This window comes from Natator depressus, chromosome 8 (genome assembly GCF_965152275.1).
Source record: "Natator depressus isolate rNatDep1 chromosome 8, rNatDep2.hap1, whole genome shotgun sequence".
Classification (NCBI taxonomy): Eukaryota; Metazoa; Chordata; order Testudines; family Cheloniidae; genus Natator; species Natator depressus.
The window spans coordinates 2,530,368-2,546,482 of NC_134241.1; the positions used below are offsets into that span (position 1 = coordinate 2,530,368).

The 16,115-nt window shown below is 45.4% G+C and overlaps 1 protein-coding gene across 9 annotated transcripts in view; it reads left to right on the top strand.

Moving 5' to 3' along the window:
* EBF1 (EBF transcription factor 1) overlaps positions 1-16,115 on the top strand; it is a 328,926-nt gene that overhangs the window by 236,473 nt on the left and 76,338 nt on the right. For 5 of the 9 annotated variants that reach the window (XM_074960207.1, XM_074960211.1, XM_074960205.1 and 2 more), the window contains exons 9-10: positions 1,784-1,917; positions 9,437-9,563. In XM_074960207.1, the coding sequence (XP_074816308.1) occupies positions 1,784-1,917; positions 9,437-9,563 (261 nt within the window). The remainder of the gene's footprint in view (positions 1-1,783; positions 1,918-9,436; positions 9,564-16,115) is intronic. The other 4 variants (XM_074960208.1, XM_074960212.1, XM_074960206.1 and 1 more) reach the window with 1 other exon arrangement.

A 16,115-nucleotide genomic window follows, 5' to 3' on the forward strand; every position in this document is an offset into this window, starting at 1 on the left:
GCTGGGAATGGGGAACCGCGACCAATGGGAACTTCGGGGGAGGTACCTGGAGGAGTGGACAGGGCAACACACAGACCCCCTGTGGCCCCCCCCCGCCTCCCCCTGGTCCCGGCTGCTTCCCAGAGAGGCAAGGGGGGGCAGGCAGGCGGGGAGCCTGCCCTGCCCCCGGTGCACGCTGGGCCGGAGCCGCTCTAGGTAAATGCTGGGGGGGCGGGGGGGCCGCGGGGAGCTAGCGGGCTGCTGGAAATAGCCCCACGGGCCGCTGCATGTTTGAGACCCCTGGACTAAACCAAACAGGCAGTTCAGTTTGTCAAGCCTTTCTACTAACATGAAATCCATGATCAGCTGCTAATGACCTCCCCATAAATTGGCCTATACCTGCAGATCGAGGACCCCATTCTCAGTGAAGCTATGCCAGTAGACGTAGGGGTGAAATCCTGGCCTCAATGAGCAAAACTCCCATTTGACTTCAGTAGGGCCAGAATTTCACCCCAATTGAGGACCTGGCCCATCGTTTATTTCTAATATAGGCCTCTTTTGTAAAACTTATACTTATTGATGGGTTGGTTTTTTAAACAATTCCTCTTGTATAGCTGTTCAAGGAATAGGCACAAGTGACATATTGTGCACAAATGTAATGTAAGGATTGGGTCCCACGTTCTTTGTCCACACAGGGCCTTAGATGGGAGTACTGGGTGGTATGCAGGATCAAGTCCTGTGCTGCTCTCCGTCTGTGCCCATATCTCTAATATCTCTGCCCAGGTCTGGCTCTTGAGAGTCTGCTACTGCAGGCAAATTGGCAAACAGCCACTCCATCAGCCTGCACTGACACAGTTAACTGAGGGCCTGTTTCTCCTCTCGTTTGCATTGTTTTTACAGCAGCATAACGCCATTGGATTCAGGCCAGTTAACTCCTGATTTACTCCAGTGTAAGTGCAGAGAATCAGGCTATAAATATTTTGCTGCCCTATTCTGCCTGCATGCAGTGCTCAGCTCGCTTGTGACTCTAAAGTCCTAAAACCTACAGGGCGTTGTGGCAGACAGGTCTAGCCCTAGCCCTGAGTGCTGACAGCTTTAACTCTGACTGCCCTCTCAGCACCCTCACGAAAGGTACGTAGCCTATATCGTGCAGGAAAGGCAATATGTGAGAGTGGAGGTTTGCTGTGCACACGTGGCAGGGGACTTCTTCCATCTGAAAGTGCATGGCACATCTTTTTAATTGCACAATTTTTGACCTGGTAGCAGATATTTATTTTGACAGTTGCTGCAGTATTTTGCAGCGCGGCAGGGTAGTTTGACACTGGAGCAACGTGGATCTTGTTGCAGAAGAATTAAAGTAATATAGTTGTATGCCTTTTTATTTAACTAACATTTTCCGTAGTATTTATGGTTAGTTTATATTGTAATGGACAATAAAGGTAGCCGGATTATCTTTTTGTTGAATCAAGTCCTCAGCATTTAAACATACACTAACTATCGGAATATGTTCTGTTTTACCGTCGGTCTATGTCTATCATGCTGTGAGTTTCTTCGCCTAGGCTGAAAAACTGTTTATTGTCTTGATAGAAGCACAAAGACAAAAATTAATGGGCAAAAAAAAATCTCCTCTCCAAGGATCTAATTGGGGGCACATGCACAAGCAAGGAAGAACGAGCTTTCTGGAATCTTTATGTTAGTGGGGGGAAGGGAGGGAATGAAAGCTCCCCCCCCCCGCTCAAGTTGTCTGTCATTAAAATCCAGTTCTAACAGCCAAATACTTCTCTTTTTCATGTGTGTTGAAAAGCAGCTACACCATGTATCAAAGCTATCAGCCCGAGTGAAGGATGGACTACAGGAGGTGCCACTGTCATCATCATAGGAGACAATTTCTTTGATGGGTTACAGGTCATATTCGGCACCATGCTGGTCTGGAGTGAGGTAGGTGTTGTCTGAACGTTAATGTCTAATAGCTTTGTCTAGTTTATAGTAGGTCAGTCTTTCTTCTGGGCCTAAAGCTAAATCAGCAACAAAGGTTTAGATGTGAATTCCTTCTTTTGCTCCTCCAGTTCTGTGCAAACAGGATCAAATTTGCAAGTGGCACAAATCCAGTGTAGCCAGTGGAGTTGCACCTGCTTACATCAGAGCTGAATTTAGCCCAATCGCTTTTATTTCAGGGAGGAGTAAAGGATAAGCTCTCATCTCTGTGAAGGATTCTGCATTTAACATGACAGTGGCCCAGGGCCCAATGAAATAAAAATGTGCGAGATCTTGATTTTTCAGAGGTGCTATGTACCGGAAGCGCTCATTTGCTTCAGCGGGGGGTACAGAAGCCCAAAACCTCAGAATAGCAGGTCCTAAATTCTAGTTATTTTGTTCTAAGCATCAACTGGAGAATTTTCATTTGATATACTGAACTGTACCCACTGTGGGAAAGTATCCCACCAACTGGAGTCCTTCATGCTTCAAAGCAAGCCTTTCTTCTCTCTCATTTCTGTTTTTTTTACTCTATTCCATTGCTCATTTTTCTTAATTTCCTTCTCCATCTCTTCTCTCATATTATGGGTTTTTAATTCTGTTGTTTCCCAAACACCAGTGAAACATTACATCACAAGAGATATCAACAGAACGATCCTCCTGTAACATACAGGCCCACAGAAATCCATGCAAAACTCCCCTTGATTCTCTGGCACCAGGATACTTCCGACAGAATGATTTAGATTTGCATTCATGAGGCTTTAAAGGCAGCATTGGAAGTTTTACCTCAAGCCGATATTTATGTGACTTTAGTACTGCAGTAAACCTCCTAATGTTAGTTACAAGCCAGCGTTACTGCATTAATTATATAAATACACACCCAGTGACATTGAGATCATGGCACAATAGTCAAGGTTCCTTGGTAATCAGGTGCAGAGTTGCCTTTTGTGATTCCTAAACTAAATAGGATTAAGTCAAAAAAGCTTAAAAGAGAGGCTTGCCTCCCCCTCCCTTTCTTTTTAATCCCCAGGACTGTACATTTTAAATATTAAATCAGTCCTGTAATTTGCTTCAGATATTACCCTTTTACCCCGGGTGAGTCTGCTACACATTTGGGAGCAATTTCCATAGGAAGGGTGCCCTCTACAATTTGCAGTGGACTTCACTTCTCTCTCTCTTATTCCCCCCCTCATGGAAGACCAATGCAGATGGATGAAAGGGTATTATTACAAAGCAGATGTAATAAATGGGATCTATTTTGAAGCCCTTATGTAGACCAAGCTCCCCACTGACTTCAGTGGGGGCTTTGCTTGTATGAGGGTCTGCAGGAATGGAGCCATTATAGTTAAAGACTTTTAATGGGAAAGGTGAAGAGGTTAGGAAGGGAAGAGGGTGTAGAGGCTGCAGCAGGAAATGTACCTAAGATTGGCTTTTCCATTTTAAACTCCAGTTCTAGTGATTAATAAAGGTAATTGGTTGGTAGCTTCAGAGATTGCCAGGTTGAAAGCTGGTGAATCAGTTGTTCTTGTAGATGGTGGAAAGGCCTTGTCATCAACTCAGACTATGGGAAAATTCAGACGGAAAGGAGTTAGTTTGTTTCTTTGTGAATCTTAGAGAGTGGGTTGTAATTGGGCTTAGAATGGAAATTGTCTTACAGCCTTCACTATAAAATTGTTACTGCAGTTCTGTAACCTAGAAATGGAATATGAAAATCCCAAAGGGAAAAGATATGACTGTGGAAAGAACCAGGAGTCCATTAAAAGCAAACCTGGAAATGCGTGAAGGTAGCTGAATGATCTCTAAATAATTCAAACTACACACAGTATCCACATACACAAGACAGGATAAGCCAGCCATTATATTTTCTCCTTTCGAAATATGTCCATTGGATTTTCAGTACCCAAAGTGAAGGTAGCTATCCAGTACGAATGTTTTAGCTGCCCTTTGCTAGAGGAAGGAATGAAGCTCTTCAGATTTCTGGATTTCATTTGCAAGCGCAAAACTCAGAGCAGGCTTGTCAGAAGTTTTGCAAATGTGAGGCTAGCTTTGAGCAAACCTGGTTGGATTTATGATTTTATTTTCAAAACCATATGAAATGTTTAGTTTCTCATGATTTTGCCATAGAACCAAGTGAAGCTTGGTAGTTTTTGACCAAGCTGCACGAAACCCAAAGCAATACTTGAGTTTTGGGAGGAAAGCAAACCCATGCGGATGGAAACCCCAGAAATTAGACCCAGTCCTACAAACAGTCCATTCACTGTGCTCTCCTTGGCAGCACTAGGAGTTCTGATTGCAGTGGACTTAAGGGACTAGGACAAATGTTTGGACTAAGCACAATTTTGCAGAGTTCTGCTAACCACTAAATTACCTCGGACACCAGTAAGCTCTTCTCAAGTTTAATATGGGATACACGTGCAACTTTATTTACATGGACTATACTGGCATAGAAAACGTAGGTAGGGCTCCAGCCTTGGTCTCAGGACACCTGGGTCCAATTTCTTGCTCTGCCACAGACTTCCTGTGTGACCTTGGGCACATCACTTAGGGCCAGATTTTTTAAAGTATTTAAGTACCCAATTCGCATTGATTTCAGTGGGAGCTAGGCACTTAAATACGTTGAAAATTCAGGCTCTTTGTGTCTCTGGGCTTCAGTTCCCTATCTCTGATACAGGGTAACAACACTGCTGTACCTCACATGGGTGCTATCAGGATAAATAAACATTAAAGATTGTAGGGTGCTTAGATAGTATTGTAATGGGGACCACGTAAGTACCTAAGATAGATAGATATTTCAAATACAATTCCCATCACATTTCAGAAGCAAGGTAAAAAGAAAAAAGTTAATTTAAATTTTTTTTATTGCTGTCAAGCTGTATATGTTATAAATAATTTGGAATGTAAATAATATAGTTTTAATTTATTTTACATGTAGTCAAGGTTTGCAATTGAAATATTCAGAGGCTTGAAATGGAGTTGATTATGTTAAAGAAGCAGATTTAAAATGATTTCCTGAAACACATATTTATTATTTAAAGCTATATTTTAGTTGTAAACACTCTAACATAATTACAACCTTTCCCAGATAGAGGAGAGCTAAATAAAAACTTAATTTGTCACCTTAATTTTGTGCAGAAATGCAGATACCTTAAGCCACTGAGTTCAGTTCATCTTTAACTCTCATAGTACTTTAAAAATATCACATTTTAAAATCATTTTCATAAAGAATAGTGAAATGGGCTCTCTAATACCTTTCTCCATGTGACTTCTGAAACTGACAAACTATTTTGGTATAGGTTTCAGAGTAGCAGCCGTGTTAGTCTGTATCCGCAAAAAGAACAGGAGTACTTGTGGCACCTTAGAGATTAACAAATTTATTTGAGCATAAGCTTTCGATAGCTACAGCTCACTTCATCGGATGTAGCTCATGAAAGCTTATGCTCAAATAAATTTGTTAGTCTCTAAGGTGCCACAAGTACTCCTTTTATTTTGATATAGTTTGCGCACATTGGAACTGGGCAAATGACTCACAACAAATAATCTATTCAACAAACTTCATCTCTTTCTGTTTGAGGACAGTCTTGAACAGACTGATTTGTTCCTCAGGATTTGTTCCTCAGTGAATGTTCTTGGTTTGTGAATTGTTGTGAGTATTCCACATCCGAGCTGCTGATTAGACGCATGGGAGTTTCTGGCCCCTGATTGGAGGAGTTTAACTCTTGGAATCAGGTTTCAGGGCAAATACTCGTGACTATGAATTCAAAATTAGTTTCTCATCAATATTGTGCAATATTTGCTTAAAATTGTTTGTTTCATTGAACATTCTCCTGCCCGGGAACATTCCTGCATCTCCACAGAGTCAGCTGGAAATGTGCTTTTTACTTTTATCCTGAGAAAAGATGGAAAACCCCTGATATACCAGCTCTGCTACCCTTGCACAGCACAGAAGCTGGGATTGATTTTTATGCTGCTGAATCAAATTCTATGGCCAAGATTTCCAAAGCTAACTATTAATTTTGGGCGCCTCAATTTTGGAGGGCCCAGTTTGGGACCCTTTAATGGAGCCTGGTTTTGAAAAAGTGCTGGGGCTTTCGCCCTCTAAGTATCGGGGCTCTTTAAAGCATCTGAGGCTGGGCATCCAAAATCACTTAGGAAAATTAGGCCTAAACCTCTGTGCAGACCCTGTCGGGCTCAAGGCTGCTTCTGTTGGAAACAGCAAAACTCCTACTAACTTAAGTGGGTCCAAGATTTTGTTTTTTTGTCCTCACTTCTGTTTTAATGGCCCTCTTTATACAGAATCCAAAGTAAATTTCTGACCAATTGTAATCACTTCTGTAACCACAAACCAGTGCTCACAGAGGCAAAAATAGACTAGTGACTAAACGTAACACCATCTTCTTAACTTTATATAATGCCACTTTTTTCTTTTAAGAAAATAACCTGGCAGTCTCCATAGTGTGAAATGATGCTGCATCACACAAGAATGTCTAGAATATATTAGCAAACCAAAAAAAAAAAAAAAAAAAAAAAGAAAGAAAGAAAAGAGGCTTGTTGCACAAATACAAACCCTAATATGTGTTGGATTTTAAAGCACAAATACCTCCCTCTCTTTTGAAGACCTCTGTATCTGTGGTATTAATCCTATCCGTTCTGGGTCCCAACTGACGTTAAGAGAGATGATATAAAATAGCCGATGCAGATGCCAGAAATTTAGCCCAGTTTAGTTAAATATCCCAGGAGAGAGGAGCCCAGTGCTAAGTTGATGTCCAGATCAGACTTGCCCCAAAGTCTGGGGGAGGCGGAAGTTAATGTGGGGTTTGGGTTTAATCTCTGAATCACAGAGACTGCTTCTTGGCATATCTCGATTCTGACTATTAATTAGTTGTCCTATCACTGCATCTAGACGCTGGAGTGCCTGTCTGAGATCAGGGCCCTACTGTAGATACACACAGACATCCCCTGTCCTGAAGATCACACAAGGTAGAGAGACTAGACTAGGAGGCGTGGGAGGGGATCGGAAGCAGGGGCAGAGTGGCGAAGTGACTTGCCCGGTAGGTCATTGGCATTATGGCATAGCTAGTAGGACCCGGGGATGAAATCCTGGCCCCACTGAAGTCAATGGCAGTTTTGCTTTTGATTTGAACAGACTCAGGGTTTCACACTAGGTCTCCTGAGTCCCAGTCCGGGGCCTTATCCACTGGATCACAATGCCTGTCATCACGCTGTCTCTCATCATGTGTGACTACTCTGAGGCGTTTGTCCCACTGATGTCAATGGAACCACTCAGGGTAGTAAAAGTTCCTGGCATGGACCAGACCCTTAGATTGCAAGTTGGATTCATAGAGCTAGGCAGCAAATTTGTAAGTGCCATGGAATTCAGTTCTCCCTTCAGTTCCTGTATGGTGATCAGTATCCCTCAGGGCAGTGAAAGCAGTCTAACCGGATCATTTACGTTTCTGATCCTTGAATGCAGTCTCTCTGAGGCAGAGACTGCCTCCTTTGTTACTTGTCTGTAGTGTACCTAGCACGGTGGGGCTCTGGTTTTGCCTGGCGTTCATAGGTGCAGTGGTGTTATAAATAACAATTAATAATAATCCTGAGAAGGCAGTTTACTGACCCTTTCCCTAGACACTAAAGACAATCCCTGACATGTCACCCAGCATTAAGCACTCTTGGTGGTTGTGACCTCTTGCAGATCGATGTCGAGCACACTTGTTTATAAAATGGAATTACTTGATCCCTTTTCATACCCACCAAGGTCTAAATTAGACACGAACAAAATATAACCCAGGCATCCTGGCACATAGGACTTTAGGCATAAGGTTCACCCTTTGAGAATGTGTGGGTGACAGTGTTGTATGTAGAAAAGGAGGACTTGTGGCACCTTAGAGACTAACAAATTTATTTGAGCATAAGCTTTCGTGAGCTACATGCATCCGATGAAGTGAGCTGTAGCTCACAAAAGCTTATGCTCAAATAAATTGGTTAGTCTCTAAGTGCCACAAGTCCTCCTGTTCTTTTTGCGGATACAGACTAACACGGCTGCTACTCTGAGTGTTGTATATGTGTGGCTTTAAACACAGCTAAACATACTTACCTCAGAGGACAAAGGAAAACCAAACTGTTTGTTTGTAAAGAACCAACCAGCAAACTTGCTGAGCTCTTCCCATCTCTCACTATGTAACAATGTGCCATAAATAGGACAGGCACTTCTTGGGAACCAGGGAAGAGGTCTTGGAAAATGCCACAAGCTATACTTAAAGACCACAAAAGTGGTGACAGACCAGTAAATGCTGAGAAATTCTAAGCTGTGGGTAGCCTTTGCCTCTTCAGATCAAGCCATTCTGGAGGGGAAAAGGCACAGAATGATGTGATGGGGGGTAGCACGTCAGTCTTTAACGTTAAAGTCCTTGGCTATTTTTCAAAAGATGTCTTAGACGTGGCACAACCAGCATAGGGCAAGCTGTAATAGCTAATGAGCCTGACTTGGCACTGTCGTGCCCTCTGGGTAATCAGTTACATCCCTACAAGATGAGGCTGAGAGGCTCCCAAATCAAATTGGTAGCTTGCCGTGCACTCAGTTGGTACAGAGGTGAGTGCTGGCAGACTCAGAGCTAGCATGTTTCAATGTTTGGAATGGCACATGTTCTCCAGTGACTCTGAAGGCCTAGTGCACTTCCTGTTCAGACTGTATGTGCTGTATTGCAATGGTCCTTGTTCGGACACTTAAAACTCATACGGCTGACATTTTTGGGGTTGGGAAGGAATTTTCCCCCAGGCCTGATAAGCAAAAAAACAAAACAACCCAAGGCCCCTGCCATTGTCTGCACCCTGGGGCATGGATTGCTTGCTAGAATCATCCGGGTATATCTCACTAAATCAAATCCTTGCCCTAGCAGGGGCTTCAGGCACTGGTGCTCCTTGGGTGCGTCTCTGCCTGTGGCACACAGTCATTTAGTTCTCTGAAGGCTGTAATATTTTATTCTAATCCAGGTTATTGGGCTCAATGGAGGGGTAACAGGGTGGAGTTTAGTAGCCCATGATGTGCAGGAGGTCAGAGCAGATGATCTGGTTGGTTCTTCTGGTCTTAAACTCTGTGGCTTTGTGACTCTATTTAACACATCCATCATCATATTGTAAAGTATACTTGTTGGTGCGAGGACTTGAACTTGGTATTGCCATGATCCCTGCGTGTGCTAGGTGCGCTCATTGCATTAAGGCAGGCTTAATTTTCCCACTAGGAAGCATGTGCCTGCCATGTATGAAAACAGAGATAATGTTGTTTTGGCTGGGAAGGAGAACGCTTGTAAATATTGGTGTCACTGGCTTTTATGTGGGTTACATCAAGACTGTATTCAAACATTGACAGGTTAATTACACGTTTCAAAGCTTTGTTTACTGAGCTCTAGGAAGAAAGTGTTGTTAAAGAAGAATTCTGCATCTAACTGTGCTTTTTTTTCCCCCCTCTCCCGATGGTTTCTTCTAGCTGATTACCCCTCATGCAATCCGAGTTCAGACACCTCCCCGACATATCCCTGGTGTGGTAGAAGTCACATTGTCCTACAAGTCTAAGCAGTTCTGTAAGGGAACACCTGGAAGATTCATTTACACAGGTAAGCGTGCGTTCGTATTAGCTACAACATGTACAGCTGGGGCATCGGGCTCTCAGCCACTCTGTGGGATGTTGCTGTCATTCCTTAAAAGCTGCCCTGAGTTTTGCAGTTGTGGCTGAGTATATTTGTCTCTATCTCCTCCCGGAAGGGGGAATGAAAGGAGGAGGAGACTCAGGAGAGAAGCAGATACATGGGTATCATGGTGGCAAGCGCTGTATCCATGCCTAGACAGACAAACAGGGAGAGCGCGAGGGCCAAAACATCAAAAGGCACGTAGAGCATCCCACCCAGGAGTCTGTCTACACTACAGAGAGACCTCTGTTAAACGCAAGCAGCCTGTGATATCCTCATCTGATGCAGGGACAGCAGCACATCTATCATATCCAGGCCTCAGTGATTTCCCAAGCAGAAGCATGTTGGCCTGCCCACAGCTACAATGCTGCACTGTTGTGTTTGTCTCTGCATTCTAGGAAGTCTGGGCAGCCGCCCCATGGTGCCTCAGCTCCTATTGCCAGGGTTAGAGAACGGAGATGCACTGGTGCTGAACTGTATTGCATCTGGGGATATTCCTCCCTCCAGCGTCTCTGGGTGGGAGATGGGCGGAGCTGGTTTTAAAGACACTGCCAGGAGATCCCATACAGTTAGGAACCTTATTAACCCTTAACATGCGTGGATAAGAACTATCCTTAAAATAGTTCAGGTGGTAAAATAGCTACTGACTTTATAAAAACGTGTCGTCTCGATCCCATAGGACCCAGCTGCACTACAACAAATAATGTCATTGGACCAGCTTCCACCCTGCTTGTCCCTAAATATGGTTAGAGGGTGCCTAGACCTACAGTGTAGACAGCGCTACGTGTTCGTTAACTGTGTTCCTGAGTTGTGGCAAAGACTTAGCCAGTATAGATCCCTTCTCCCTTCCTGTTATCTCCCAGAACATTACGTATAAGGTATATTCTAAAAGCTCGTGGCTATGAGACACATTTCAAGCACACTAAGACCCAGATATTGCTCTTGATATGTGCCGAAGGACTAGGGTGACCAGATGTCCCGATTTTATAGGGACAGTCTAGATTTTTGGGTCTTTTTCTTATATAGGCTCCTGTTACCCCCCACCCCCGTCCCAATTTTTCACATTTGCTGTTGGTCACCCTACCAAGGACGTCTGTCAGAGCTGCACGTAGGGATGGAGGGCAGAATATGGGCTTTTGTGTACCAGCTGGGTAGGCTAGTTTTGGTGTGATTTCATTATCGCAGAATGAGTTGCTTAAAGGTGCTCGACAAAGATCTGTTGTTGTTCCCCCTCACCCTCTCAAAATTGGGCTTGTCATTTGCTTCTTCATGATGGATAAAGAAGGCCGTCAGTGTTCCAGTATGGTCTTTCCTGCTAAAGCTGCAGACACCAGTTGGGTGTCTCAGAGCTGGTTTATTGTGAGTGCTGGCACTTTAAAAGAATGAGTGGGAGGCTCGAATCTTTAACAAACATAAAGCTGATTAAGCATGGGAGTTAAATAAATGATAACAAGAGCAGAAGAGAAACAAGGGGCCAGACTGCCAGTTGGTGTAAACTGGCTATTTCAGTTTATACCTGCTGAGGATCTGACCCAGAGTTTTAAACAGTTTGACTGAAAATCCTTCTCCCTCTCAATTTTCATTCTCATGATTGTCAAGATGCCATCATTTCACGAGTTCTTCAGTCATCAAAGACTATTTCTTGAGTAGATGAGGCCCGCAATGCAGATGCAAACAAATAAAAAGCAGCAGGAAACCACCTCCCCAATTTTTCTCTGGGAGAGAATTTTCAGGTCTTCGTTATACAACACAAAGAAGGGCTTAAGCTTGATTTTCTTTAACTTTTCCCATCTTTGTTTGCAGTGTTGTAACCATGTTGTTTCCAGGATATTAGAGAGACAAGGTGGGTGAGTTCATATCTTTTATTGGACAACTTCTGTTGGTGAAAGAGACAAGCCTTCGAGCTACACAGAGCTCTTCTTCAGGCCTGGGAAAGGTAACCAACCTTGCATTTATTTGTGACACAGTGAGCACCTTTCACAGACCGGAAGAATAGCTCTGTGTAGCTCGAAAGCTTGTCTCCTTCACCAACAGAAGTTGGTTCAATAAAAGATAGTCCCTCACCCACCTTGTCCCTCTGCCTTTAATAATGTCATTCCAGTAGAAAAGAGGCATATTTTGGCCTTTCTGTACAAAAGCAGATAACTGCCTGAAATGATGCTAAATTGTTCCAAGTTTTAAGAATGTTTCCTTATATTTTATTGTTTTATTTGTGCCATGTTCAGGTTAACATTTAAAATACTTTATTTTCATTCAATAAATGAAGGAGATGGAAAACTAAGCAAAACTGACAAAGAAATTCAAAGGCATGGAGTGGAAGACTCTGTTTATTGTACAGATGTAATAAAAATGTGATAAATTATATTTTGACTGACCTTTTACCTCACACAGTCTTCCTTTCTGTGCCCCTTTATTGACACTTGAACTGAAACCTGGCTTCCTTTTTAAAAAAGGAAAACCCTTCTCTAAGAAAGAAAAACCTTAAACTAAAATAAAAACAATTAATTCATTCTGACCTTCAGAAATGCCTTGCAGCCCTTTAAACAAAATGCAGGTTCAGTGCATGCCTGCCGATTAGTTTTAGTTAATTGAAAATTATAGGATTGACCCAAGAGGAAAATTTTGTTTGCACTCCAATCACTTTTACAAATTAAGGAAAATTACCACAATTTTGTTGAGCTAAGGTTTCACACTGAGTTCACGAAATTAGCTCAGCCATCCCAAGAAAGTCAGCACTTTGTTAGTGAGCAGTAGGGAAAAAAAGGTCTATGGTATGTACAAACGAAGCATAGAAAAAGCTATGATGCTTTATAGAACTAGGCCAAGTGTTTCTAATTAGGATTATTGGTTCATTGTAAGTTTTGAAGAACAATCAAACTAGCAGATTAGCTGTTTTTTTAAAGCTAGAATTTCTTGCCATTTATTTTTCCCATGAGAACTTGTTTTAACTCCCACATAGCACTATATTTTTATTTTATTTTTTTACAAGACTCATTATGGGCCTACAGGAAATGGACCAATTGGAAGTTCTGATACTGTAACATTCCACAGCATCATTCCAATAGATGGGAGTTTTTCACAATGTTCTTCAGTGAACTCAGTGTTCTGGAACATATTACAAAACCACAGAGGCCAAATGTTTTCTCAGAGGAGTATGGCCTCTGTTTTTGGCCAGAAACATTTCGGCATCACTTGCTGCTCTTAAGAACAAAAAAACGGGGAGAGAAGGAAAGAAGTGGGAGAAAGAAAAGAAATGGGGGTTTGTGGGCAGTACGGGAATTAATCGGGCGTGGCTTCCTTTCTAGTGAGAATGTCCCTGCACCTTATGGCCCTATTTTGTGGTCAGCTCTCATTTAAAAGAAATTATTTTTAATTAGTGTTCAACAAAATATCCCCTCAAGCTACCTGGCTATAGACTGCTTTTTTCCCCTTACTGTTAAGTACTTAAGTTTTCAGAAGAAAATATCAAGTGACCTATTAATTTTAGCCTTCCCACCCTCTTTAACTACAAACAACTTAGTAACTTGATCTCTGAGTCCATGTGCCATCTAGGAATCAAGGTCACATACATATGGAGAAATCCTAGCTTTTAAAAATTATTTTAGAAAGAATGAAACCCATGTTGACTGTGCTTACAGGGAAATGCCCTTCTTTATGTTCTATCTGTAAAGCGTATCAGAAGCGGACACTTAAAAGAGCAATTATTGCTTAGATTTCAGGGTTTGAAGTTCCCTGAAAGATATTGTTTATTAGGAATTGATTTGTAGAAAATACAAAAGCTCACACGTTTTACAAATAAACTATCAGCTTCTAAACAATGTTTTATATCCACTCCATGCAGAGGAATATCCTGACCAATTAACAAATTGAGGAACCGATTCTGTGACTCATATAGCGCCTTCTCTCTATAGATCTTTCAATGCACTTTGCAAACATTAATAAATTCAGCCTCATGTCACATGTTATGAGTCAGGCAGGTATCATTATCCCCATTTCACAAGTGGCAAACTGAGGGTCAGGCAGAATCAAATCAGGGACCCAAAGCCCTCGGTAATTTGCAAGATAACTCAGGAAGTATGTGGGTGAGGATGAAAATTGATACTAATTGGTGATATACAGATGGGCCTGTGATTTTTCTTTCTTTCTTTCTTTCTTTCTTTCTTTCTTTCTTTCTTTCTTTCTTTCTTTCTTGCATTAAAAATGTATGGATCACAGGCAGTGTGCTTGTCACAGATGGATTGCTCAATGAATGGTGCTACTAATCCTTATGATTTATACATACTGAGACTTTACTAGGATTGCATGGGTGTAAATGAAAGCAGAAATTCACTCATTGCATACAGTAAAGGGCATATGGAAGGCCCATAACAATTAATTCTTCTTCGAGTGCTTGCTCATGTCCATTCCATATTAGGTGTGTGTGCTCACCACACGCACCGGTGCCAGAAGTTTTTCCCTCAGCAGTATCTGTAGGGGACCGGCTCTAGCGCCCCCTGGAGTGGCACCCACATGGTGCGGTATAAGGGGAGCCGCTGCTCCTCCCACCCTCAGTTCCTTCTTGCCACCAGTTACGGTGCTGGAACATCTGCTGCTTCTGCTAGCGTTATTTTGTTTTCTGTTCTTGTGAACTTTGAAAACCTGTAATATAATTATATATAATTAGTAGTTTCCTAGTTACCCTTAGTAGTAGTTCTCAACTTTTCGGTAGTCCCAAACGGGTCTCAGCCGGGGGACGGGGAATGCCCCGGTCCCCAGGCTTTAAGCCCTGCGATTGCTGCAAATGGCATATGCCTGTCAGCAATCCACATACCAGCTGCCTAAGGTGCTTAGGCGAAGGGCACATAAGTAACAAGTGCCGTATCTGCAAGTCCTTCAAACCTAGGATGAAGAATGAGTGTGCTATCCGCCTAAGAGTGCTCCTAATGGAGTCGGCACTCACTCCGGCACCGGAGCAGCAGTCCAACTCCACACTGCTCAGTGCTCCCCCGGCGTCGTCCACGAGCTGGCACTGGTTCCCCTCCACGGCTCCGGGGAAGAAGCCAAAAAAGATTAGGAGGGGAAGATCTCCTACCTCCCGTAAGGGAAAGGACAGGGCTGGGCCGCTCAAGTCAAGTGGTGCAGCCCGTCCCAGGCTTCACCTGTAACCACTGGTGAGCAGGAGCCAGTTCGCACCAGTTCGCGTGAACCGGTTGTTACCTTTTGAAGCAGTTTTAGAACCGGTTGTTAACCCACTTCCCTGCAGGGGGCGCTGAGGCTTTGATGGGCTCCGGCCGGGAAGTGACGTAATTCCTCCTACGGCCGCCGGGGGCGCTGCGCTGCGGGAGCCACGTGGGCTGCCGCCTGGCCCTGGGCACGAGCCCTGGTGCTGTGGCTGCTCCCCTGGCCCTGGGGCTCCCGCTGCTGCCTGAGGGGTCCCCGGCTGCTCTGCTGGGCCTGGGCTGCGTCCTGCTGCTTGGGCTGCTCCCCGCGAGCACCCACCACCCTGCCCGCAGCCAGCCCCTGTCTCCAGCCACCCCGCACCCCCTGCCTGCAGCCAGACCCCTGCCTGCAGCCACCCCCTGCACCCCCTGCCTGCAGCCACCCCCGCACCCCCTGCCTTCAGCCACCTCCTGCACCCCCTGCCTGCAGCCAGACCCCTGCCTCCAGCCACCCCCTCCACCCCCTGTCCGCAGCCAGACCCCTGGCTCCAGCCACCCCCGCACCTCCTGCCTGCAGCCAGACCCCTGGCTCAAGCCACCCCTGAACCCCCTGCCTGCAGCCAGCCCCTGCCTCCAGCCACCCCTGCACCCCCTGCCTGCAGCCAGCCCCTGCCGCACCCCCTGCTCTGCCCGCAGCCAGCCCCGCACCCCCTGCCCTGTATCAAGCCAGCCCCTGCCTCCAGCCACCCCCTGCTCGCAGCCAGCCCCGCACCCCGTGCCCTGCCCGCAGCCAGCCCCTGCCGCACCCCCTGCCCTGCCCGCAGCCACCCCGCACCCCCTGCCCTGCCCTCATCAGCTGCCCCCACACCCCCTGCCCTGCCTGCAGCCAGCCCCTGCCTCCAGCCACCCCTGCACCCCCTGCCCGCAGCCAGCCCCTCCCGTACCCCCTGCCCTGCCCGCAGCCAGCTCCTGTCTCCAGCCACCCCCGCATCCCCTGCCTGCACCAGCCCCTGCCACACCCCCTGCCCTGCCTGCAGCCAGCCCGTCTCCAGCCACCCCCTGCCCTGCCCCCAGCCAGCCCCTGCCGCACCCCCTGCCCTGCCCGCACCAGCCCCTGTCTCCAGCCACCCCCGCATCCCCTGCCTGCAGCCAGCCCCTGCCGCACCCCCTGCCCTGCCCCCACCAGCCCCTGCCGCACCCTCTCCCCTGCCCACAGCCAGCCCCACACCCCATGCCCTGTATCCAGCCAACCCCTGCACCCCCTGCCTTGCCCGCAGCCAGCCCGTCTCCAGCCACCCCCGCACCTCCTGCCCGCAGCCAGCCCCTGCCACACCCCCGCCCT